The 24377-nt window shown below is 38.8% G+C and overlaps 1 protein-coding gene across 3 annotated transcripts in view; it reads left to right on the top strand.

Moving 5' to 3' along the window:
• The first annotated feature begins 2159 nt into the window (after positions 1–2159).
• MEIOB (meiosis specific with OB-fold) overlaps positions 2160–24377 on the top strand; it is a 40862-nt gene continuing 18644 nt past the window's right edge. For all 3 annotated transcript variants that reach the window (XM_028523502.2, XM_036021072.1, XM_036021073.1), the window contains exons 1-6: positions 2160–2351; positions 9705–9781; positions 11820–11877; positions 18327–18458; positions 20663–20735; positions 22512–22707. In XM_028523502.2, coding sequence (XP_028379303.1) covers positions 9713–9781; positions 11820–11877; positions 18327–18458; positions 20663–20735; positions 22512–22707 — 528 coding nt within the window. In that variant the 5' untranslated portion in view covers positions 2160–2351; positions 9705–9712. The remainder of the gene's footprint in view (positions 2352–9704; positions 9782–11819; positions 11878–18326; positions 18459–20662; positions 20736–22511; positions 22708–24377) is intronic.

Genomic DNA, 24377 nt, shown 5'->3' on the forward strand with positions numbered 1-24377 from the left:
AGATTTCACATATAAATTAAATCATATGGTATTTATCTTTCTCTCTCTGACTTATTTCACTTAGCAATACTCCCTGGGTCCATCCCTGTTTTCACAAATGGCAAAATTTCATTTTTTTATTGCTGAATAATATTCCATTGTACATATACCACATCTTCTTTATCCATTTAGATTAGTATTTTTGTCTTCTTCAGAGAAACACCAAGAAGGTGGGTCATTTGGCAGCTCTATTGTTAGTTTCTTGAGGAATCCCCACACTGTTTTCCATAGTGGCTGCACTGATTTGCATTCCCACCAACAGTGTACAAGAGTTCCTTTTTCTCCACATCCTTGCCAACATTTTATTTGTTGACTTTGTCATAATAGCCATTTTGACAGGAATGAGGTGGTATCTCATCGTGGTTTTGATTTGCATTTCCCTGATGAATAGTGATGTTGGGAATCTTTTCATGTCTGTTGGCCATCGTATGTCTTCTTTGAAGAAACGTCTTTTGATAACCTCTGCCCATTTCTCTTTGATTGGATTGTTTGTTTTTTTGTTATTGAGTTGTATGAGAAGCTCAATAATTTAAATAGTCTACAGATGGACAGTTGGTGACAACTTTAATTCGTTTAGTTATTGGATCTTGTTTGCCCCTGAGTAATACTCTATTAACAGGAATTAGTTTACATTATTAGATTAAGAAGATGTCCAAATGGTAATGATTAAAAATAGGAAGAGCTACCCTGGCCAGGTGGCTCAGTTGATTGGAGCTTCAACCTGTACACTGAAAGGTTGAGAGTTTGATTCCTGGTCAGGGCACATATCTTGGTTGCAGGTTTGATCCCAGGTTGGGGCATGTGTGGGAGGCAACCAGTTGATGTTTCTCTCTCTCCCTTCTGGTCTCTCTAAAGTCAATAAAATATCCTCAGGTGAGGTTTTAAAAAAAATGAAGAGCTCTTGCCAATTGTGACAACATAGATGGACCTAGATGGTATTATGCTAAAATAAGTCATACAGAGAAAGACAATACCATATAATTTCACTTATATGTGGAATCTAAAAACAAAATAAACAAAACAGAAACAAACTCAGATATAGAGAATATTTTGATGGTTGCAGGTAAGAGGGTGTTGAGTGGATGAGTTAAAAATGGGGAAGTGTTAAGATGTACAAATTACCAGTTATAAAAACAGTCACAGGAGTGTAAAGTATAGCATGGGGAACATAGTCAATGATATTGTAATAACTGATATTGATATTGTATGGTGTCAGATGAGTACTAGACTTATCAGGGTGATCACTTTGTAAGGTACACAAATGTCTAATCACTATGTTGTACATCTAAAAGTAATATTGTATATCAACTGTAATTATTAAAAAATGAAGAGCTGGCAAATATTTTGTCAGGTTCACCTAAGTCCAATCCTTAGCACATCTAATTAGATGTGCAGTCTATATTTATATCTGAAGTTATATAAATGGTATCATCAGGAAAATGTCTTATTGATCTAATAGTCTGGCCTTCCTTGACACTCCACCAAGTCACCAGGGTTTACATACAGCACCTGCCCCTTTCGAAAACCAAATCAGCAGTCCTGGTCTTGTGCACCTTCTTCTTTTAATTGAGATAATTAGAGAGTCACATGCAGTATAAGAATTTATTCAGAGAGATCCCTGATACATTTGACCCACTTTCCCCCATCGGAACATTTTGCAAAATCACAACTAGGTGACTGAGGTGACACAGCCCACCATCTTGTCCAGATTTCCCGGGTTTCACCTGCACACATTTGTGCGTGTATTCAGCTGCTATACTGTCAGCTGCTATATATTTTCTGTATTAACACCTCCTGACGTGTTTCAGCAAAAAGGATCCATAACATCTTACTGGGCCACCGGTTCTCAGAGCCCGGTACAGCCTTCCAGTCTGCAGGACACGCTCGAGAAGGAAAGAAATGGGAACCACGCACACCTACTCTTCCAGTTTCGCCTTTCACCACTGGGAGTGCTGGCCCTTAGCACCTCGGGAGGGAACAGGGTCTAGGGTGTGTGGGGGGTGGGGAGGGCGGAGCCAGAGCTCGGGGAGCCGGGAGAGGGCCCAGTCCGGGGGGCGGGGCCTGCACGCTGTCAGGACGTGGGCGGGGTCAGAGGCCGGTGCGAGGGGCGGAGCCAGCGCTAACGTTCCTGGGGGTCCCTGCCGGGTGGTCCCTAGTCGAGTGGCGGGGCTGCTGCGGGTGTAGCCTTCTGTGGAGGAGCTGCCGACCGGGTCCCGGGGCCTGGCAGGCGAGGCCGCGGGCGTGGCTAGTGAGCAGCCAGCAGCCGTCGAGGAGCGTGGAGTCGCCCGGAGCAGCCGGCGCGGACTTCGGAGGTGAGGGCCTGAGGTGGCGGCCGGCGGGGCGGGGTGGGGGAGGGGCTCTGTCAGCTCCTGAGGGCGTGGCGGTCTCGCCTTGTCGGGGCAGTTGCGGGCTGAGGGTGGGCGGCGGCGAAGGAGAGTGGGAGGGGGAGTCCCCGGCCGACCCACAGCCGACCTGTGGCCCCGCCCTGTCGGAAGCTTTTGGATTGGGGTACGCGGGGCGCTGCGCTTGTGAAGCCGACCGACGGAGGTCTCTCGCTGTCAGCCTCCGAGAGGGCGGACGGCGTCCTGTGGAACGCGGCCGTGCACGTGGAACGCAGACGCGCAGACAGACGCGTCTGTGTCGTCACTGCAGAACAGACTCTGTACGCGCGGATTCCAGCTACTGCAGTCGCTTACGTCAGGTCTCCCTCTCGGGGCTGGACGTTCTGCAGGTCTGACAAATGAGTGAGGACACGTGTCCGCGTAGAGCCGAGCAGAGCAGTTCCGCTGCCCTGGAAATTCCTGCTCGCACCACCTGTCCGTCCGTCCGTCCCTCCCTCCACCCCTGGTAACTCCGGGTCTGTGGCAGCTCCAGTTTTTGCCTTTTCCAGGAGCTGGAATGCTCAAAAGACACTTTCAAACACTGAACAAAGGGAGTGCCGCATGTCACTGCAGGAGTTTTTAAGGGACTGTAGTTTTAGGCTGCAGTCTCGAGTCATGAGTTTTCTTTTTCTTTCTTTTAAAGCATCGTTTACTTATAAAATTTGAAACTACCTTAAAAGGTTATACTAAAAAGCCTCCCTGTGGCAGAGTTCTCCAGTGTGAAGACTTGCCAGCCAGTTTTCCAATGGACACCCCAGTGTTTGGGAATCAGCTAGGATTTTGTAATGCAAAACTTGCTGAGTTCCCATTGAAGCAGCAGGAGTAAAATTTTGTAACCTTTTTGAATTGGATTTATAGAGATAGTTGAATAAAATTGTTCCCCTCCATGAGAAAGAATTTTCAATTTTACCAGTTTGTCACAAAATGTGTATTTTATGATGAGAGGTTGGGGACATTTCTATGTACAGAAATGACTTTATAAAGAGGACTTCTGTGCAGTAGCCTAACTCCCCACCAGACTACAGGATAAAATAGGAAGTTATAGGAACACCATCACTGAGCTCTTTAGAAGCTCCACTTGGCTAGAATTGCAAGATGTAAACCATACTTCTTTCAATAATTTAAATACTTGATATAAATGTAAAATTAGCTGTTAACTAAAATTCTACCTAAAAAGCTATAGCAATATTCTCAAATTACAAATTAGATTGATTTTAGGACTTGTTCATTAATTTTGTTGGCAATAACTGGCAGCTACTATGCCCAAGGCACTAAACTAGGCACTGCAGGACATAATTAGATGAGATAAAACTCAGCTCTGTCATCATAGAACTGATCTTCCAATGAGGGAAAAAGGCAGTACACAAGCAATAATTATGAATTAGAAATGCTGAGAGGGGAATACAGCCTGGAGAATACTTGAGGTAGGGTAGTAGGAAAGGCTTCTCTTTGAGACCCAAAGGATGCCAAGGAGCCTGCCTTGGGAAGAGCTAAGTGTGAAGTTGAGTAGGGTGCTCAAGGGAGAAGGAACTGCGTATGCCAAAGCTCCTGGTCATATTTGAGGAAAGGAGAGCAGCCAGGGTGACTGGAGAGTGGTTATCCACTAGAAGGTGATAGTAAATGAGGAAGAGATGGGCAGAGGGCAGATCAGCTGGGCATTACAAGGAGTAGCAAGGAGTTTGTATTTAATTCAGTGTGCATTTGGGAGCAGTTTTAAGCAAGGGAAAGACGATATTAGTTATATCGTCTTTATATTGGTTATAAAGAATTCTCTGTTGTGGAGAAGAGATAGAGGAAGCAAAAGTAGAAGCAGAGAGTAGTAAGGACAGGGGAGGTGGAGGGAGATGGTCAGATTCAAGAGATATTTAGAAGGGGAAATTAGCAGGACTTGGTGAGGATTGTTTTGGATCTGGGCAGTCAAGGAAAGGGATTGTGAACGATGACAAGGTAGATGGTAATGGAATTTTCTGATGGGAGAATCTGGGGCACCAGCACAGTACTTGGCACACAGGCCTCCATGAATAATTGTTGAATTGACAGGAATGAAAAGCACAGAGAGGAGGCATGAACACATACATCCCTTCCTGGCCCTAGAAAAAAAAAAGTCAGCAAACTTTATGTCAAGTGCCCTGTCTATCTTTCTGCTCACAACTCCTCCTTCCTAAGCCAAGGCCTCAAACTGACTAACTCTAGCCTACAGAATTTGAGACCATGATCTCAAAACAGAAAAGTGTGTGGGCTTTGTTCTAAGGGTCTGACTGACAACCTTGGCTGACATGTGGGCCAGAGACTTCTCAGAGTTAGTAGTTAAAAGTGTTCCTTTCTTCTGTGGGTACAGAGTCCCCTTATCCTGTGGCAGAACACCAGCAGGAGTGAAAACTAAGCAATACAGCTTTCTCCTTGGAGGAAAGCTCCAGCAAGGAAGAGCACAAGAGGTCTGGCCCTGACACACCCTCATAAAACCTAAATAAGGGATCTAGAAGGTCATGGGAAGAATGGACCAGGACAGGCTGGGCTCTAGTTTAAACAGGAGGTCACCTTTTAAAAGTAGAAGGAGGGCTTACTTCCAGCCAAGATGGAGGTGTAGGCAGACATACTTTGTCTCCTCACACAACCATAAGAAGGAGCTCAACTAACCTCAAGACAAAAAGCAACCAGAGCTGCCAGAAAATCAAACTGTATGGGAGTCTGACAACCAAGGATTTAATGAAGAAATATTCATCCAGACAGGTAGGAGTGGCAGAGATAGGGAGCCTGGACAAAGAAGACACAGAGTGGCAGTTACCAGCAGAATGGGTGGTCCCACATTCACTTGTGGCAGATAAAAACCAGGAGGGACCCCTGGGGAACGAGCAGTCCCAGCCCCAGGCTAGACTACACAGATCAGGGTTCTAGAGCTAGGAAAATAAAGCCTCATAACTTCTGGCTGTAAAAACCAGTGAGGGCTGGGGTGGCAAAAGAAACTGCCAGTCTTTCAGGAGCGTCTATTTAAAAGGACCCACACAGTCCTAGAATGAATCCATTTTTGGATTCAGCACCAGGGCAGCAACTAGAAGGACACTAGTAGCATACAGAAAGTGGGGAAAGTGACTGGAAACAGGGTGAGAGCTGAGCATGCAGCATTGTTCCCTCTCTGACCCTTCCCCCTCATACAGCACCTTGAAGAAGGGAAACGGGTGGCCCCACCCTGTCAAATACCTAAGGCTACACCCCTTATAACATAACAGGTACACCAAAACAGGGAGCCAAAGCAGCTGTATATAATATACAGAAACAAACGCAAGGAGGCTGCCGAATTGAGGAGACATAGAAAAATGGCCCGAATGAAAGAACAGATTAAAACTCCAGAAAAAGAACTAAGCGAAATGGAGATAGTTAACCTATCAGATACAGAGTTCAAAACACTGGTGATAAGGATGCTCAGAGAACTCACTGAGTATAGCAAATGTAAAAGGAGAGAAATTAAGGCTACACTAAGTGAAATAAAGAAAAATCCACAGAAAACCAACAGTGAAGGGAAGGAAGTCAGGGTTCAAATCAACAATTTGTAACATAAGGAAGAAATAAACAGTCAACCAGTTCAAAAAGAAGAAACAAGAATTCAAAAAAAACACGGAGAGAATAAGAAGACTCTGGGACATCTCCAAATGTGCCAACATCCAAATCATAAGGGTACCAGAAGGAGAAGAGAGAGAGCAAGAAATTGAAAACTTATTTGAAAAATAATGAAAGAAAACTTCCCTAATTTGGTGAAGGAAACAGACATGCAAGTCCAGGAAGTAGAGAGAGTCCCAAACAAGTCGGACTCAAAAAAGGGCAACACCAAAACACATCATAATTAAAATGCCAAAGGTTAAAGATAAAGAGGGAATCTTAAAAGCAGCAAGAGAAAGCAGAGAGTTACCTAACAAAGGGTTCCCATAAGACTATCAGCTGATTTCTCAAAAGAAACCTTATGGGCAAGAAGGGTCTGGAGAGAAGTATTCCAAGTCATGAAAGGCAAGGACCTACATCTAAGATTACTCTATCCAGCAACGCTTTCATTTAGAATGGAAGGGCAGATAAAGTGCTTCTCAGAGAAGGTCAAGTCAAAGGAGTTCATCATCACCAAGCCCTTATTATATGAAATGTTAAAAAGACTTACCTAAGAAAAAGAAGATCAAAACTATGACCAGTAAAATGACAACAAACTCACAACTGTCATCAACTGAATCTAAAATAAAACAAAAACAATAAAAACAAACGAAGCAAACAACTGGAACAGGAACAGAATCATAAACTGGAGATCACATGGAGGGTTATCAGTGGGGAAGGGGTAGGAGAAGAACGGGGGAAAAGGTACAGGGACTAAGAAACATAATTGGTAGTTACAAAACAGACAGGGGTATGTTAAGAATAGTATAGGAAACGGAGAAGCCAAAGAATTTATATGCACAACCCATGGACATGAATTAAAGTGGGGACTGCTGGAGGGAAGAGGGGTACCAAGTTGAGCGAGACAAAAGGGGAAAAATTGGTACAACTGTAATAGCATAATTCATAAAATATATTTTTAAAAAAACTAGAAGGAGGGTTTAGAGCTCAGGGAGGAGAATTTGGGAGACCCGGGGGTGGGGACTGTCAGAGATCATCACAGTGTATATAGTGTCTGTAATGTAGGGCCAGCCTCATAGCAGCACTTCAGAAAGTATTGCCTGTGCCATTGCCACCACCATGGGATATCAAATTACCTTAACTGGACTTTACCAACACTCCTCTTTCCTTCCACCCTTGCCCAGAATCTGGATCAGTGGTTTTGAGGTTGTACACATCTGGTCTCACATCTAGCCCTCAGTTTTCATTGCTTTCATTGCTCCTCTCTGAAACTCCTGGATGGAAGATCAACCCCAGACCAACCACAGCCCTATTCTGTCCTGATTCAAGGCCTCATACATATCAGACACTCAACCCACACATGTTGATTGAATAAAATAGGTATAAACCAGGTGATTGCAGTACTCTAGGTGAGGAATGACTGAGTTTTGGGCTGAGGAGATGGCATTGGAGATAGAAAAAAGGAGACATTTAACATATATTTAAAAAGTATTGGGTTGGCCAAAAAGTTGGTTTAGTTTTTTCCATCCGATCACTCTAGTAGTGCTTGGTTGTCTTCAACTTCATTTGAAACAATTTTCTTAGATTGCATTGTGACAGTTGTTATATCAGTGTGCATTTTTTGAAAATTTATCAAAATTGGTGAATTTTTGTGCAGCCATTTTAATATTGAAGATGGAAGAAAATATGCAACATTTTCAGCATATTGTGCTTTGTTATTTCAAAAAAGCTAAAAATGCAACTGAAATGGTAAACGAGATTTGTGTAGTATATGGAGAAGGTGCTGTGGCTGACTGAATGGGTCAAAAGTGGTTTTTTAAGTTTCTTGGTACTGTTGACATTTTGGCCAAATAATTTTTTGCTGTGGGGCTGTTTTATGCATTGGAAGATATTTAGCAGCACCCCTGGCCTCTACCCATTGGATGGCAATTCGGGAGATAGTCTACGTACTCAAACTATCCAAATCAATGAAGTTATTGGTGAAAATGAAAAACGTGTCTTTTTTATGGAAAAAAGTAAACAGATTTTTTGGCTAACCCAATAGAAGGGACAGTAGTTGCTGATGAATGGTATAATTTCTGGATTACCATAGTGAGTTCTTCACTTCATATTAACTTTGTATTTCTCAAAATGTCCAGGTAGAGAAGCAAGTTTTTTTTTTTTATAGACAGACACTAGAGTGTATCACTATATATTTTGAATAAAAGTAGAAATTGGAGGAACTTCAAAGAGTTCATGGGATTATCACATAAGTCAGTGACCAATCCACTAAGAAATGTTAAGGGGTAAAGATTTGGAGAACTCAATTTAGTATGTTGGTGGGTAGTATTTTTACACATAATCCAGCTACTGAGTAGTTGATCCTCTCCAACTTCAAGTGTCCAGAGCTTTACAGACTCTCACTAAATGCCTGTTGAGTAGGTAGATGAATGAATGAACCTGTGAAGGTTTGGCAAGTATTTCAGAGACTGAAATTGCATAGTGAGACAGATTTGACCAGGCCTAAGAATGAGTGGGAAACTTAACACTGCTTAGTTTTCAGCTGTTTTTGCTAGCACCAAAGGCCTTGAATACAGAAATTGTTACATTGAATAAGAATAAAAAGCAGTATTTTTATCTGTTGAGAGTGTGCAAACTTCTAGGCACCTTTTGTACATTATTTCAAATTCTCACACTAAACATGTAGGGTAGATATAATCCATATTTTAGGGATGAGGATATTAAAGCTCAGTAATATCAAAACACTTGACTACAAACTAGTGGCACTGGAATTCAAAGTCCTGTTTGACTAATTCACAGGCTCCCTGAAACTCATGTGTTGGGCATGTCCTGAAAGTGAAGCCTATAAGTGAAGGCATTCACAGTTAAAGAGCCCATGTGTTGTATCATGAAGTGAAGTTGAGTAAATCTGCTAGTTTGGTGCAGTTGACAGTTGTTACTACATTAAACCTTTTATAGTGATAATAATGAGGGACCAGCCACAGCCACCATTTCACTCATTTGATATTGAGTGTTTTTTATGTACAAAGTAGCATTGAAATATACACATAAAAAATACATCAGGCACTGACTGGTGTGGCTCATTGGAATGAGTGCTGAACCAAAAGGTCACCAGTTCGATACTCTGTCAGGGCACATGACTGAGTTGCAGGCCAGGTCAGTTGGGGGCATGTGAGAGGCAACTAATTGATGTTTCTCTCACACATCAATGTTTCTCTCCCTCTCTTTCCCCCTTCCTTCCCTTCTCTCTGAAAATAAATAAATAAAACACACACACTGTAACCGAATGTGTGATTTGAGGTATTTGCAATAGAATTTTGCAATATTTTTAAAAGAAGGCTTTTTCCCTCAATATTTAAATCCACAAATATCCCATTGAATCATCTCTCATCTGAAACTCTCCATTTGCAGGGTGCTCAAAAATGATAAATTATATGCATTTTGAAAAGTGAATTTAAAATAGAAACTAACCTATATCATTCAAAACTATAAAAGGATGTTTGAAACATGTTTTTTTGCAGGTGTAACCTGTTATTAACTTATATTTCACAGTTGTAATAAAACCTTTTCCTAAAGAATCAGTAAACTATCCAGCACTTTTCTAAATAAGTGTTTTTTAAATCTTAGAATTTTTATGGTTTATTTCATTTATTTAATTTGTGCATCTAAATTGTATTTTCTAAAATGCAGTTAAAAGGATGGCAGCCTTCTTTGCATTGAAGAACTTCACTGCACTTTCAGATCTGCATCCAAATATGGCACATCTGGTAGGCTTCAATGATGTAGTGGTTTGGTTGTTCTATAATGAAATTTTATGTGATAATATTATGTTACCTCAAAATTGATTCTTTTGACACATGCTTTTATAATTGAGAAGTATGTAAGTACTCATGACATTTATCTAATCATTTTATATTAAGTACTGCTAAATGTCTTTGTATTTGTGCCAGCTAAATGAAAATTAGTCTTTCTTTTCTCTACAGAGGAGGGGATTGTAGATATGACTAGCGATTGTTCAAACTGATCCAAAGTTGATTTGTATTATTTCAATTAAATATTCAATAACCATTCAAACTTATCTTTGTAAAGTTAAAATGTTTTTGTTCAGCAGTATCTATTCTCTAATCAAATTATCGACGTTACAGACTTCAATACTTGCGATTATGCTGCTTTTATGACACAAAGGTACACAACAGGTGTATTCCTGAAGTGATTATGTGAAAATTCATTTTAAGGGGAAGGGTTGTGGGGGAATTCAATCATTTCAAATGTAACAAGACTCTTATTTATTTAAAAGAAATCTAGATAGAATCATCTTATAAGGTGAAGAACTTATTGTAAAGTAGTTATAGTCATTTACCTTTCCCGCTTCTGAGCAATCTGCTGTTTACATTTGGCATTTGCAAATCAGATTTCTAAAAATAGGATAAATTTACATGTAACTACAACAGTTTGTGATTAAAGAATTATTACTGTGAAAAATAATTATTGCTGTTACAGTTTTTCCTTGAACAGTGAACTATTTGTTGATTGCCTCTTCAGTAAGAAAGTTTTACTCAGTATTTTCATTAGTTGTGTTTTCCCAACAAAATTCAGTGAGATCTGCAAGCATATGGAATTTAAGAAATGGTAACAGTGTGTCTCAGTCAGGGATGTCAAACTCATTTTCATTGGGGGCCACATCAGCCTCACAGTTGTCTTCAAAGGACTGAATGTAAGTTCAACTCCTTAACAGTTAAGAAGTAGTTACATTTATACAGTCCTAAAATTATTTCGGCCCTTTGAAGGCAACCGCAAGGCTGATGTGGCCCCTGGTGAAAATGAGTTTGACACCCCTGGTCTAAATGTAATGACACTAGCTAATAGCTCAGCTAGGATATAGCAATCTGAAAAACTTGAATGTATTTTAAATGTAATAGGTTATTATAAGGTTAAATCAGTTGCTAGATTAATAAATTTAGGTTTATCCTTTCAGAAAAAGGTAATATTTTTACTTCTCAAAACACTGTTTAATGTTTAATTTTTATTTGTAGTCACTAAAGAGAACGTTAAAAATTTGAGATGTCAATATCTTTAAAGTTTAAGATCTAGGACTTAAGAGCTTAAATTTATTAGCAGTAATATACAAGTTCTTTGCAATTTAATTTAAATTATTGTCCAGCATGTTTGGATTAAGAAGCTAGGCAATTTTATGTGGATTGTTAGAAAACTCTCTATAAAAGAAAGCTTTGAAAATCATGGCAAATTAAATTGCATTATACATGTGCTTTGAATAAATTCAGTGAGAATTGATATAATAGGGCAGTTACTGTGCTTTATGTAGTGATTGAAAATAAAGTAGATCCCTGGCTGTTGTAGCTCAGTGGGTTGAGTGTGGGCTGAAAACCAAAGGGTCACCAGTTTGATTTTCAGCAGGGCACATGTCTGGGTTGTGGGCCAGATCCCCATTAAGGGGTGTGTGAGAGGCAACCACACATTGATATTTCTCTCTCTCTTTCTCCTTCCCTTCCCCTCTCTCTAAAAATAAATAAATAGAATCTTTAAAAAAAAAAGAAAGTAGAAACATACAAAGCATTAAATGATTATATTTGTAATATCAGTTACTATTACTTTGTACTATTCTTTGTGGAATTGATGATTAATGAAGTTATTTTAGATGTTTTTCTGGAATAAATACATTTAAATGGTGCCTTGTCAAAAATGTTAGTTAGAGCCAGTAAAATATAAAGGGACAAGTTCACGAAATTAAATTTATCATCTACATCTGTGTTTAATATGTCTTCTATAACCTTTTTGTTTTTTCAGAAAATAATCGGTATAGTTATTGGAAAAACAGATGTCAGAGGCTTTCCAGACAGAAAAAGCTGAGTTCTGTTTAATTCTTTGCTTCATTTTTCATCACTTGTGACTTCTGACTACAACAAAGTATATTTAAGTGATTAAATTTCTCTTGCCTGTTTAACTCCTGAAGAGCAATGGCCATGTTCTGTATTGTATGGTAAAGTACTCAAGTTAAGGCTATATGTATAAGGACATTAAAATCATTTTTAATTATTTTATTTGATGTTTCTCAAACAATTTTAAAGGCTTGTATGTGCAATACCAAAATAGCTAGTTTAATGTGTTAACTCATTAATGTGTATTTATTAAGTACTTCTGTGGAACCCCTGCATAAAGATAGCAGAGGGCAACTGTATGTAATCTCATATCATCTTCAGATATCATAATGTATGAGAGTATGGACTTAGAGCTAGATTGACTGAGCCCACTTAGTCACTAAGTGATATGAAATTGTCCTCACCTAGTCACTGAGTGATCTGAAAACTGTCATATGTACAGCTGTGAAATCAGGATAAAGAGAAGTTATGTGAGAATGAAATGACCTGTAGTAAGAACTCCATGTTAACTGTCACTTTCAGCCTAAGAGATGCAGGTACACAGGTAAAACTCTAATAAGACAGAAAGTGCTAAGGAGGAAGGTTTTCGAGCAGGGGTGTATCACAGTAGTGTCGAGGGAAAGAGATCTGGTAACAGTATCTACATATTTACTCAAACAACCAGACAATTCAGTGAAAAAAATTCATCTTTCATTTGTGGAAAATACAGTTAATTTTGGCTTTAGTTGTTCTTATTTGAGTTGCTTGAACAGTGCAGTTTTTGGGATTATGGAAGCACAATCCAAGACTAAAACTGAATTTTCAAAATCAACTCACCTTTAAACTATTGCAGTTAACATGCAAAGATACAAGATAGAATGTCAAATCTCGCAGCTCACTACTTTTATCTTTAGAAGTGTCAAAGGTATTTATTAAAGGTGACAGTGTAAGTGCTTTTATACAGCTTGAGGGAATCAGAGCTCTAGTTAGCCATCTAATAATTTTGGCAGAAGAAAACATTAATTTTGCTTGAATCATTTAGTAATTGTGACTGTATTATTTGACTCATGGTATAGTTACAGGTATCTTTATTTTTATTTTGTTTCATGTTAATATCCTCTTATTTTTTTGAGATACATAACAAAGATGTCATCTCCCACCCAAACTCATTTGTCTTCACTTTATTTCATTATAATTAATTAGATCAGGAGTACCATCTGAATAATTTGAGAAAATCAGTATGTCTGTTTTATAAACTCTAAAAGGGGGGTAACTTGAAACACATGAATTAACAAAAAAAGACCCTGAATAGCCACAGCAATCTTGAGAAAGAAGAACAAAGTTGGAGGGATCACAATACCTGACATCAAACTATACTATAAGTCCACTGTAATCAAAACAGGCTAGTACTCGCACAAAAACAGACACATAGATCAGAATAGAATAGAATAGAATGCCCAGAAATAAACCCATATCTCTATGGTCACTTAATATTTGACAAAGGGGGCATGAACATATAATGGAGTAAAAATAGTCTCTTCAATAAATAGTGCTGGGAGAACTGTAATGGTACATGCCAAAAACAATGAAACTAGACCACCAACTTCCACCATACACCAGAATAAACTCAAAATGGACAAAAGACTTAAATATAGGCCATGATACCATAAAAGTCTTAGAGGAAAACAGGCAGTAAAATTTCAGATATCCCATGTAGCAATATTTTTATGATATATCTCCTAGGGCAAGGGAAATAAAGGGGAAAAATAAACAAAGAGGACTATATCAAATTTAAAAGCTTCTGCATGGCTAAAGAAACCATCAAAATGAAAGGGAACTGACTGTATGGGCAAACAAAGATACACAGGACAAGGGTTTAATCTCCAAAATGTATAAAGAACTCACACTACTCAACACCAGGAAGACAAATAATCCAATCAAAAAATGGTCAGAGGATCTGCATAGACACCAGTCCAAGGAAGACATACAGGTGGCCCATAGACATATGAAAAAATGCTCAACATCACTATCCATCAGAGAGATACAAATTAAAACCATAATGAGATATCACCTCACACCAGTCAGAATGGCCATCATTAATAAATCAACAAACAACAAGTGCTGGTGAGGATGTGGAGAAAAGGGAACCCTGGTGCACTGTTGGTGGAAATGCAGATTGGTACAGCCACTATGAAAAACAGTATGGAATTTCCTCAAAATATTAAAAATGGAACTGCCTTATTACACAGCAATTCCATGCTGGGAATATACCCTAAGAATCCCAAAACACCAATTCAAAAGAACCTATGCACCCCGTTGTTCATAGCAGCGCTATTTACAATAGCCAAGTGCTGGAAACAGTGTAAGTACCCATCAGTAGATGAATGGGTTAAAAAACTGTGGCTTATCTACACAATGGAATACTATGCAGCAAAAAGAAAGAAGAAAGAATTCCTACCTTTTGTGACAGCATGGATGGAACTGGAGACTATTATACTAAGTGAAATAAGCCAGGTGGTAAAAGACAAATACCATATGATATTATTTATAAAAGGAATCTAATGAACAAAATAAACTAATGAGCAAAATGGAACCAGAGACATGGAAACAAAGAATGGACTGACAGCTGCTGGAGGAAAGGCAGAAGTGAGGAATGGTGAAAAGAAGGGGAAGGGAGTAGTCAAAGAACATGTATGAATGACCTACGGACATAGACAGTGGGAGGGGATGGACTGTGGGAAAGGGGATGAGGTGGGATGGAGGAGGGCAAAGGGGAAAAAATGGGACAACTGTAATAGAATAAATAAGAATAAAATTTAAAAAATACATGAATTAGAAAAAAGTCAATATTTAAATATTAGCTGAAGTTCCAACAATGAGATAACATTTTCACCTATCAGACTGTGAGAGTAGAGGACCACTTCTGTAGTGTTTGACTACTTTTTTTTTTTTAAGATTTTATTTATTTATTTTTAGAGAGGGAAGGGAGGGAAAAAGAGAGAGAGAGAGAAACATCAATGTGCGGTTGCTGGGGGCCATGGCCTGCAACCCAGGCATGTGCCCTGACTGGGAATGGAACTTGCGACACTTTGGTTCGCAGCCTGTGCTCAATCCACTGAGCTACGCCAGCCAGGGCAGTGTTTGATTACTTTTTATGATTATGTGTACAGCATTCCTCTTTTGGAGAAAATGTGCTTTTTGGTTTTTTAAAAAATCACACATATACATATAAAATATAATTAATATATTTTCATTAAAAATTCAAGCAGTACAGAAGGTCTAGAGTTGAAAGGTAAAATTCTTCATTTAACACCCAACTCTTCCCATCCCAGTCCCTGCTCTAAAAATAACAATTACAGTTTGGTAGATATCTATAATTTATATAGGTATGTTAAGCTGTGTTACTTTTTTTAAATTGTATTTTATTGATTATACTATTTCAGTAGTCCCTGTGTTTCCCCCTTTGCTTTCCTCCACCCAGCACCCCCAACTCCATCAGTCAATACGCACACCATTGTTCATGTCCTGGGTCATACATAGGTTCTTTGGCTACTCCATTTCCTATGCTGTATTTTAAATCCCCATGGTTATTCTGTAACTACCTATTTGTACTTCTTAATCCTTCATCTCTTCACCCATTCCCCCATAGCCCCCTCACATCTGGCAACCATCAAAATGCTCTCCATATCCATGATTCTGTCTCTGTTCTTGTTTGCTTAGTTTTTTAGACTCAATTATTGATACGTATTTACTGACATTTTATTGTTCATAGTTTTGATTTTCTTTTTCTTAAGTCCCTGTAACATTTCATATAATAATGGTTTGGATTATGAAGTCCTTTAGTTTTTTCTTTGTATGGGAAGCTCTTTATCTGCCCTTCGATTCAAAATATCTCTGCTGGGTAGAGCAATCTTGACTTTAAAAATTTCTTGCCAATCCTTTCTAGTCTGCAAAGTTTCTTTTGAGAAACCAGCTGACAGTCTTATAGGAACTCCCCTGTAGGTAACTAACTTCTTTCCTCTTGATGCTTTTACAATTCTATCTTTAACCTTTGGCATTTTGATTATGATGTGTCTTGGAGTGGGCCTCTTTGCATCTATCTTTTTTGGGACTCAGTGTTTCCTGGACTTGCATGTCTATTTCCTTCACCAAATTAGGGAATTTTTCTTTCATTATTTTTTCAATTAGATTTCCACTTTCTTGCTTTCTCTTCTCCCTCTGGCACCCCTATGATACAAAGGTTGGATCCCTTGAAGTTGTCCCAGAGGCTGCTTACACTGTTCTCTCTCTCTCCTTTTTTTTTTTTTTTTTTTGATTCTTTTTTCTTCTTGTTCTGATTGCTTGGTTGTGTTTTGTTTTGTTTTGTTTTGTTTGCTTCCTTATGTTCTGAATCATTGATTTGATTCTTGGCTTCATCCACTCTGGTATTGATTCCCTGTAAATTGTTCTTTATTTTTATTATTGTATCCTTCATTTCTGACTTGATCTTTTTCATGCTGTTAAAGTTCTCATTAAGTTCCTTGAGCATCTTATAACCAGTGTTTTGAACTCTGCATGTGATAGATTGCATGTCTTCATGTTGTTTAGGTCTTTTTCTGGAGTTTTGATCTGTTCTTTCATTTGGGCCATGTTTCTTTGTCTTCTCTATTGGCAGCCTTCCTGTGTTTGTTTCTATGTATTAGGTAGAGCTGCATTGACTCCATGTCCCTGTAGTGTGGCCTAATGTAGTAGGTGTCTTATAGGGTCAAGTGGCACAGTCTTCCCTATCACCCAAGGTGGGTACTCAAGGTGTGCTCTTTGTGTGGGCTTAGTATACCCTCCTCTTATAGTTGAGCCTTCATTGTTGCTGGCAGGTCAATGGCAAGGATCTACTCAGGCCAGTCAGCTACATGGACTGGCTGTGACCACGAACCACCAACCTCCACTTCCCATGAAGGATCAGCTGTCCAGAGGCAGGGTGGTGGTGCTCCAACATGGTCTGTAGCTGTCTACTGGGTATGCAGGCTCTGGGGTTTCCCAGGTGGTGCAAGCCAAGGTTAGCCCCCACCTGTGTTTTGCCCAGGGAACCCTACCTGATCTGTAAAGCAGTGGAGATGGCTGCTACTTGTGCTGGGCTTAAAGATTCCCAGAGGAAGCCATGCTGTGAATCTAGGCTAGCTGCTGTTAGCGCCATGCCTGGGGCCACTTAGCAAAAAGTACAGGGACTGGGGCCTCACTGAGGCCAGCAGTTGCTTGTTTTATAGGATTTAGGAAGTTGTGATACATGAGAGAAGACCAGCCATTCATATAGATAGATAAACAGCTTGGGTGGGCCTGTAAATTGGGTGGGACAGATTCTCTGGGGCTCTCCAAGGTGGGGCAAACAGCGTTAACCAGGTTAATGGAGTCTCAGATTGGCACCACCTGTAGGCACTGTGGTTCTGTGGTGGGAGGGTTTAGAAAAAGGACAATGTCCTCTGCCCACCTTTATGTCTGGGAGAAAGCTGTCCCCCTGCTCTCACCTTAATGCTAGACACTTCAGTTTCTCCCTCTATGCTACTGGTGCCTTTCATGCTGCTACCCAGGTGCTGAAGCTCCAAGTGAATGAGTCTGATTAAGTCCTTGTGTAGATTCTTTATGAGGAACTGCTTGGGACTCCAAACTTTCTTCCACCAACTCCACTGGTTTTTGCAGCCAGAAGTTGTGGGGGCTTATCTTCTTGGCACTGGAACACTGGGCTGGGGTTCTGATGTGGGACTGGGACTCCTTGCTCATGAGATATCCCTCCCAAATTTTTATCCACCACACATGGATGTGGGACCAGCCTGTTCCATGTCTGCACCCCTCCTACCAATCTGGATGGATGTGGTTTCTTTAATTCCACAATTGTTCGACTTCCATTCAACTGGATTTCTGACTGTTCTGAATGATGGTGGTTCTATATTTTAGTTGTAATTTTGACATAGTTTTGCGAGGAGGCGAGCTGTGTTTACCTATGCTGCCATCTTGACCAGAAGTACCTGGGTTACTTTTTTAATTAGCAAAAACCATAAAGATATTTTATTGGGAAAAAAATGTACTTGCTGACCTCTAGTGGTGTTATTTAGTAGCACATGCTTATTTGTTTCCAAATAATTTAGATCTGAACTAGATTTAGGTTAAGTAACAGTAAGAAAGAAATGGAGACTCTATGCTAATGTCTGGATGGTTCTAGCCTATATGCCATTATCTTCCAAATATACAGGTAACTGGGGAAAGGGGACAGAGGGGGTGATAGTGAGGTGATTATCTACTTTGTCAGCTTTGAAACCCATAAAAGCAAACATAAATTATTACAGACCCTTTATCTGAAATAATATTTTATATCATGTTTTTGAATATTTTATTATAATAATACTTGTACAGAACTATAATGAAACACTTCATTTGCAAAATAAAAGCATTGGTTTTCCCTTAGATATTGGATCAGAAAGGTACACTTTCAGTTTCACCATTCGTGACTCACCAATCCATTTTGTAAATGCAACATCATGGGGCAACGAAGATTACATCAGATCACTTTCTAACAGCTTTCGGGTTGGCGAGTGTGGTAAGTTGGTATTGATTATTAAGCTGTTATTATTATAGTATTATTCCTTTGGTACGTTTGTGATAACTACATTGAAGCAGACAAAATGCAATAGAGGAGTCCCCCTTATACACAGGGGAGAAGTTCCAAGACCTACAATGGATAGATGCCTGAAACTGCAGATACTACCAAACCATATTTTACACACACACACACACAGACACACACACACACACAGTGTTTTTTCTATAAAATTTAATTTATAAATTAGTCATAGTAAGAGATCAACAATAACTAATGAAGTAGAACAATTATAAAAATTTATTTCTGGAACTTTTCATTTAATATTTTTGGACTGAAACTGTGGAAGTGAAAACATGGATAAGGGGACTTACTGTAAGGCACAATTCTCAAGAACCTTATCAGAAAAAGTCAAAATTTAATAGCATAATACAAGGCATTCAGCATTAGTACTTGAAACATATAAAATGATAGCCACATATTTTTACTAGGTAGCTTTATATCTTTGGTTTATTTCATATTTCAGTTTATATCAATCTCTATTATTGCTCTAATCACTTAAATAATAGGGCTGCTAAATAGATTTTGATAAAAGCTGATATTTGAATTTTAATGGATTTTAAGAAACTCTACTTTCAGACTAAAATACCAAATCTTTTGCATTCTCTCCCCACCCCAATATCCCTCTGAAGTACTGTGTAGTATAACAAAAAGAACAAGGATTTTGAAAGTAGATAGATCCTGGTTCCAACATTTATTTCACAAGGTGGCTTTGAGAAAATTTCTTAATTCTTTAGCCTCAACTACAAATTAATACCCTACAAATCAATTCACTATAGAGTCTAGTGAATGTTAAGTGAGATAGTGTGTCTGGTATAAAGTATAGAACATAGCTCTGGCTGGTGTGGCTCAGTGGATTGAGTGCCAGCCTGTGAACCAAAGGGTCACAGATTTGATTTCCAGTCAGGGCACATGCCTGGGTTGCAAGCCAGGTCCCCAATGGGGCATCAGTGTTTCTCTCCCTCTCTTTCTCCCTCCTTTCCCCTCTCTCTAAAACTAAATAAATAAGAATCTAAGGAAAATTATTTTTAAAAAGTATAGAACTTAGTCATTTGATAGATGACATGTCTAGCCTTATGCCAGGAACAAGGAAGCACACATACCAGCTTTCTATCATGGTAGAAAAAAAGACGGTAAAGAGTAATACAGGTAATTAAACTACTACTCTCCAATACTGCAGTATGAAGCAAGCTATTACCCATACCAGTTATTTAGCACCTAATCATATATTGCCTTGTCTTATTAATTTTCATAGTTATATTAGTATCTCTCCAACTGCATAAGTAATTGAACATACGGATTTGAAGGCAGAAAACTTTGCAGACTTCACAGGACCCAGTACAGTTAGAAACATTCCTTGGATAAATGCCAGAACATTAGTTATATAGAGCTAAAGATATATTTTGGTATTAAAATATGTTATATGTTGATGGTAGCTGTGAGGATGAATAGGATAAGGGATTTTAAAAGCATAAAGTTGATGATTATAAATCTAAATAGGACTTTCGTGTGATAGAGTGAAAAGATTACAGAATTTTAAATCAGAACAATTCTAATTCTAGCTCTACAACTTTCTAGATATAAAATTTCAAGAAAGTTGTTTAACCTCTGTGAGCTTCAATTTTTCTTTTGTAAAAAGGGAATGACTGTGTGAATAATTAGCAAAATAGACCATAAAAAGGTCTAACATAGGCCATAAGGAAATGGAAGCCCTGAAATGTTAATTCATAAGCTTATTAAGTTGTGGAACTCCAGTCAGGACCCAGATTTTGCATTGCTCTTTCTGCCCCACCACTATTATTTTCTGAGAGCAATTGTGAATTGGGTGAAGATCAATTGTTTATAAAAGGGCATGTTGTAATCAAATCAAATATAGATAGGCATCTTGTACTCAAATGAAATATTCAGTGTAACTAACCAATAAAATAATGTTAAGATGGGTCATATGTTGGCATTTAAACACGAAGCAAAAATAAAAATGTCATCAGGGATCAAATTGATGGTCATACTCCAGGGTTCTGTTTTTCATAGTGACACAAGAAAATGAGTGGGAGGGATATATGACACCAACTCAGAATTAGCAGTAACATTTATTTATTCTATTACTTTTTTGTAATAGCATCACACTTTTCCCTCTGTTTTAGTGATAATTGAAAATCCCCTGATCCAAAGAAAGGAATTAGAAAGAGAAGAAAAATTCAGTCCTACAACTCCTAGGTAAATATCTAGCACAGAGATCAACAAGCTTTGTGCTAAAATGATCATTACTAATAAGCTTTTGTGTGTCAAGTTAGCAGAGAGCTTACTAAAGGTATATACTTCAATTTGAAAATTAGGATTTTAATTCTTCCTCACTTTTTTATTATGAGATAATTTATTTTGATATATGATTGTATGAAAAAAATGGCTTTGTTTTTAGTACTTTGATTCTCATTCTTAGACTTATAAAAATTTGATTCTAGTCACATTAAACCGAACAATGAGAAGAAAAGATAAATCTTGAAATTCACATATGTATATTTTCATATCAAGGTGTAACTCTACTTACATGCCTTACTACCTTAGTTCAGGTTCTCTGGAAGCAGAGCCTGGAGGAGGATTTTTGTGCAAATGATTGTTGAAGGGAGCTCTCAGGAGCAGCCTGTAAGGATACTTGGTGCGGGTAGGGGGGCGGAGCTGAGCGAAGAGGCAGGTTCAGCTGGAGCCCAGTCTCAGCCTGACTCATTTGCTCCTTCTCCTTGAAGTGTCAGCTTGAATATCGCCTCCTTAAACCTTTCCCATCTATTGAGTTGGTAGTCAACCTTATGGTTAATTACTACAACTTCGCCCTGTGCTGTTTCTTATCATCACAGCCCCAATTACTATTATTTGATGAATTGTCTTATCTCACACATGTGAGCTCCATGAGATGCAAGGTCTTAGCTGTCTTTTTCAACACTGTGTCCTCCATTCCTAGAGCTTAGTCATGCAGTAGAATAAGCTCTTAGTATGTATTTATGGAATGAATGAATGACTAGACGAATGAGTAGAGGGAAGGACATTCTTGAAAGGGGGACAAACATGAAACCTCCTGGCCTTTTTCAGAACAGTAAATAGTAGGTTGAACCACATTAAACTGATGATTTTTTACTATTTCTTTTTGTCTAAAAATGTCAATTTCATAGCTAGTCTTAGCTGATATGGCTGATGTAGGGCCAGGGCAGGGGAGCAGCAGGAGGAAAAGCTTGAGAGAGAAGCAGAAACATTCCAGAGACAATTTTGCCCATTGTACCAACTTCATTCTTTGGTGATGGCTAGCCTCTAAGGTCTTCGAGTTGGGAAATAATACACTCATACTGGTGGGTTAGGAAGATCACTTTGGCTACCTTAGGTGGATACTGTAGGAGGAGACAGGGCAATATTTTTGGTGAGAAATGATATAAATGCCTAAAGCAGTAGTGGAAGAGGAGCGGGAGGAGGGCCTGCATTAGAGGACTTGAAAGAAACCCCATGAGGAGGACTTGGAAGTTGATTGGCTGGAGCAGGAGGAGTGCCTCAATTCAAGTTCAATAGTTAATATTGTGCATCTATTCCATACACAGCATCGCAGGAGTAAGTGAAGTACAATCCTTGACTTCAAGTCTGTTTGCAGGGTGGTCAGTATTATAGAGATCCCTATATCAAGCTATATCTTTATAGAGATAACAAACGTGGTCTAGAGTGCTTTTATTCCTTTATTTCATAGAGAAGGGAACTGAAGCTCAGAATCTTGAGTAAGGTTAGACAACTAGTATGCTTAGCAGTCAGGCACAAATCGGTCCTCAAAACATTTTCTTAATGAAAATGTAGACAAAAAAAAATTTACTATATTTTTCAATGTTTCTAAGAGTAAATTAAAAAATTTTTCTTAATATCATCTAAATTATAATAAAAATAATTTAACTATGAACCTGTATTTTTTTTAATTAAAAAGTCATTTGATATTAACTTTTTGTGTGTATATTTACAATTTAGTGACTGTAAACTATTGCTCAGTGAAGATCACTCAACAGTAAAAGTTTGTTCCAGTTGTGAAGTGGACACCAAGTTACTTTCTTTGATACACTTACCTGTTAAAGAGTCTCGGGATTATTATTCATTGAGCGATATTGTTGCAAATGGACACAGTCTTGATGGGAGAATTATTAATGTGCTTGCAGCTGTGAGGTCGGTAAGTCAAAACTTCAACAAAGCAAAGTTCAGTTTGGTGGTGGAGTTCTATCACTTAATTTGTGTTTGGAAAGTAGTAACTAGGTGAAGTAAATATTCCTCTGTATCTTGATCCATAGTCAGTTGAATTAAGAAAATGGTATCACTTCTCATTAATGGGAAAGTAGCACTTTATCTGTAAATGAGCAGCAAAATAAAATTGTATTCGAATGTTAAAAGCAACACACATTCAAAAGTGATCCACTAACTATATGAGAACCTTTCATACTTTGGTTAAACTAAGATGCAAATGAAGCCCTGGCTGGTATGGCTCAGTGGATTGAGTGCCAGCCTGCAAACCAAAGGGTTTCATGTTCAATTCCCAGTCAGGGCACATGCCTGGGTTGTAGGCCAGGTCCCCAGTGGGGGGTGTGTGGGAGATAACCACACATTGATGTTTCTTTCCCTCTCATTCTCCCTCCCTTCTCCTCTCTCTAAAAATAAGTAAATAAAATCTTTAGGGGAAAAAAACACAAAGATATAAATGGGAAGGGTAAATTCATTGATGTGAAGATTTCCATGAAGTTACTTAAATGGGTGTAAGTTGTATAAATCAAGGAGTCAATTTTGTGTCTGTTCTCAGAGCGGTCCTAAGATGGCGGGGGGGCAGTGAGAATACCCACTGTACTTTAGAAGGGGCCTGACAACCTATTGCACAGCGTCATGTGGTGAAAAACAGGGAAGTACAACACTCCATGGAGCTCTGGGGGTGTTTTACCAGTTGTTGCATCAGCATCTCCCTCTTACTTAATTATTTCCCCAAGTTTTGAACTCCATTGGACAGACTAGAGCCACTTGGCAGGGACTAAGAGGTGGACATCAAGATTAAAATTTCACAAAATAAAGTACACAAAGAAAATTAAAGGAGCAAGACCAGTTCCTCAATGTATAAAATGATGGAGTCAAAAGACAAAAAAAAAAAAAAAAAGGGAAAGTGACTTAGGTACTTATAGTTAATGTTGTAAGTAATCGCTAATTGCTTTTCTGTATTAAATGACCGACCAGTAAGAGTGTCACCTATACCCGATGACAGGCCATTGGTGGCAGATGCATGTCTGCTTGTTCATCAATCTGGTTCCAGCCCAGCACAGTGCCAGCCATACAGTGGGGACTCAGTATAACTGAGGAGGAGGCACAAACACCCTACATGACAGTCATGAAAAATAGGAGAAATCATTTTCTCAGCAATTTAGTTTTTCTTACTTAAAGGCAGGATATGATCTCTTAATTTTCCTGCAATCCTAAATGATGTCATATTACAGTGTAGTAAAAATTTTCTAATACTCAGTATGAATGTAAGCAAAAACCTGCACCAGCTCTTTCCATACCTCCCCCACCCCTGCCACCTCTACTCCATGAGTCTAGTGCCTTCTTCCAAGGGATTGCATTACTTCTTTTTTCACTGCCTGCCTTCTCCCATTTTGCTTCCATCTCTCTTACATTTCCTTTCTTCCCATCTTTAGTTAACCTGCTCTCTCTTCCTTCTTACCTCTGCTTAGGTCTCTATACTTTAAACTCCTTTTTGTATAGTTGTTTTATGTACTGTGATATGGCAGGCCTCTCTGCTACTCTGGCTGTCCTTTCCTCCAACTCTCTTTCTAGATCCTACTCTTCTGCTGGTAGCTATGAGTC

This window comes from Phyllostomus discolor, chromosome 3 (assembly GCF_004126475.2).
Source record: "Phyllostomus discolor isolate MPI-MPIP mPhyDis1 chromosome 3, mPhyDis1.pri.v3, whole genome shotgun sequence".
NCBI classification, from domain to species: Eukaryota; Metazoa; Chordata; class Mammalia; order Chiroptera; family Phyllostomidae; genus Phyllostomus; species Phyllostomus discolor.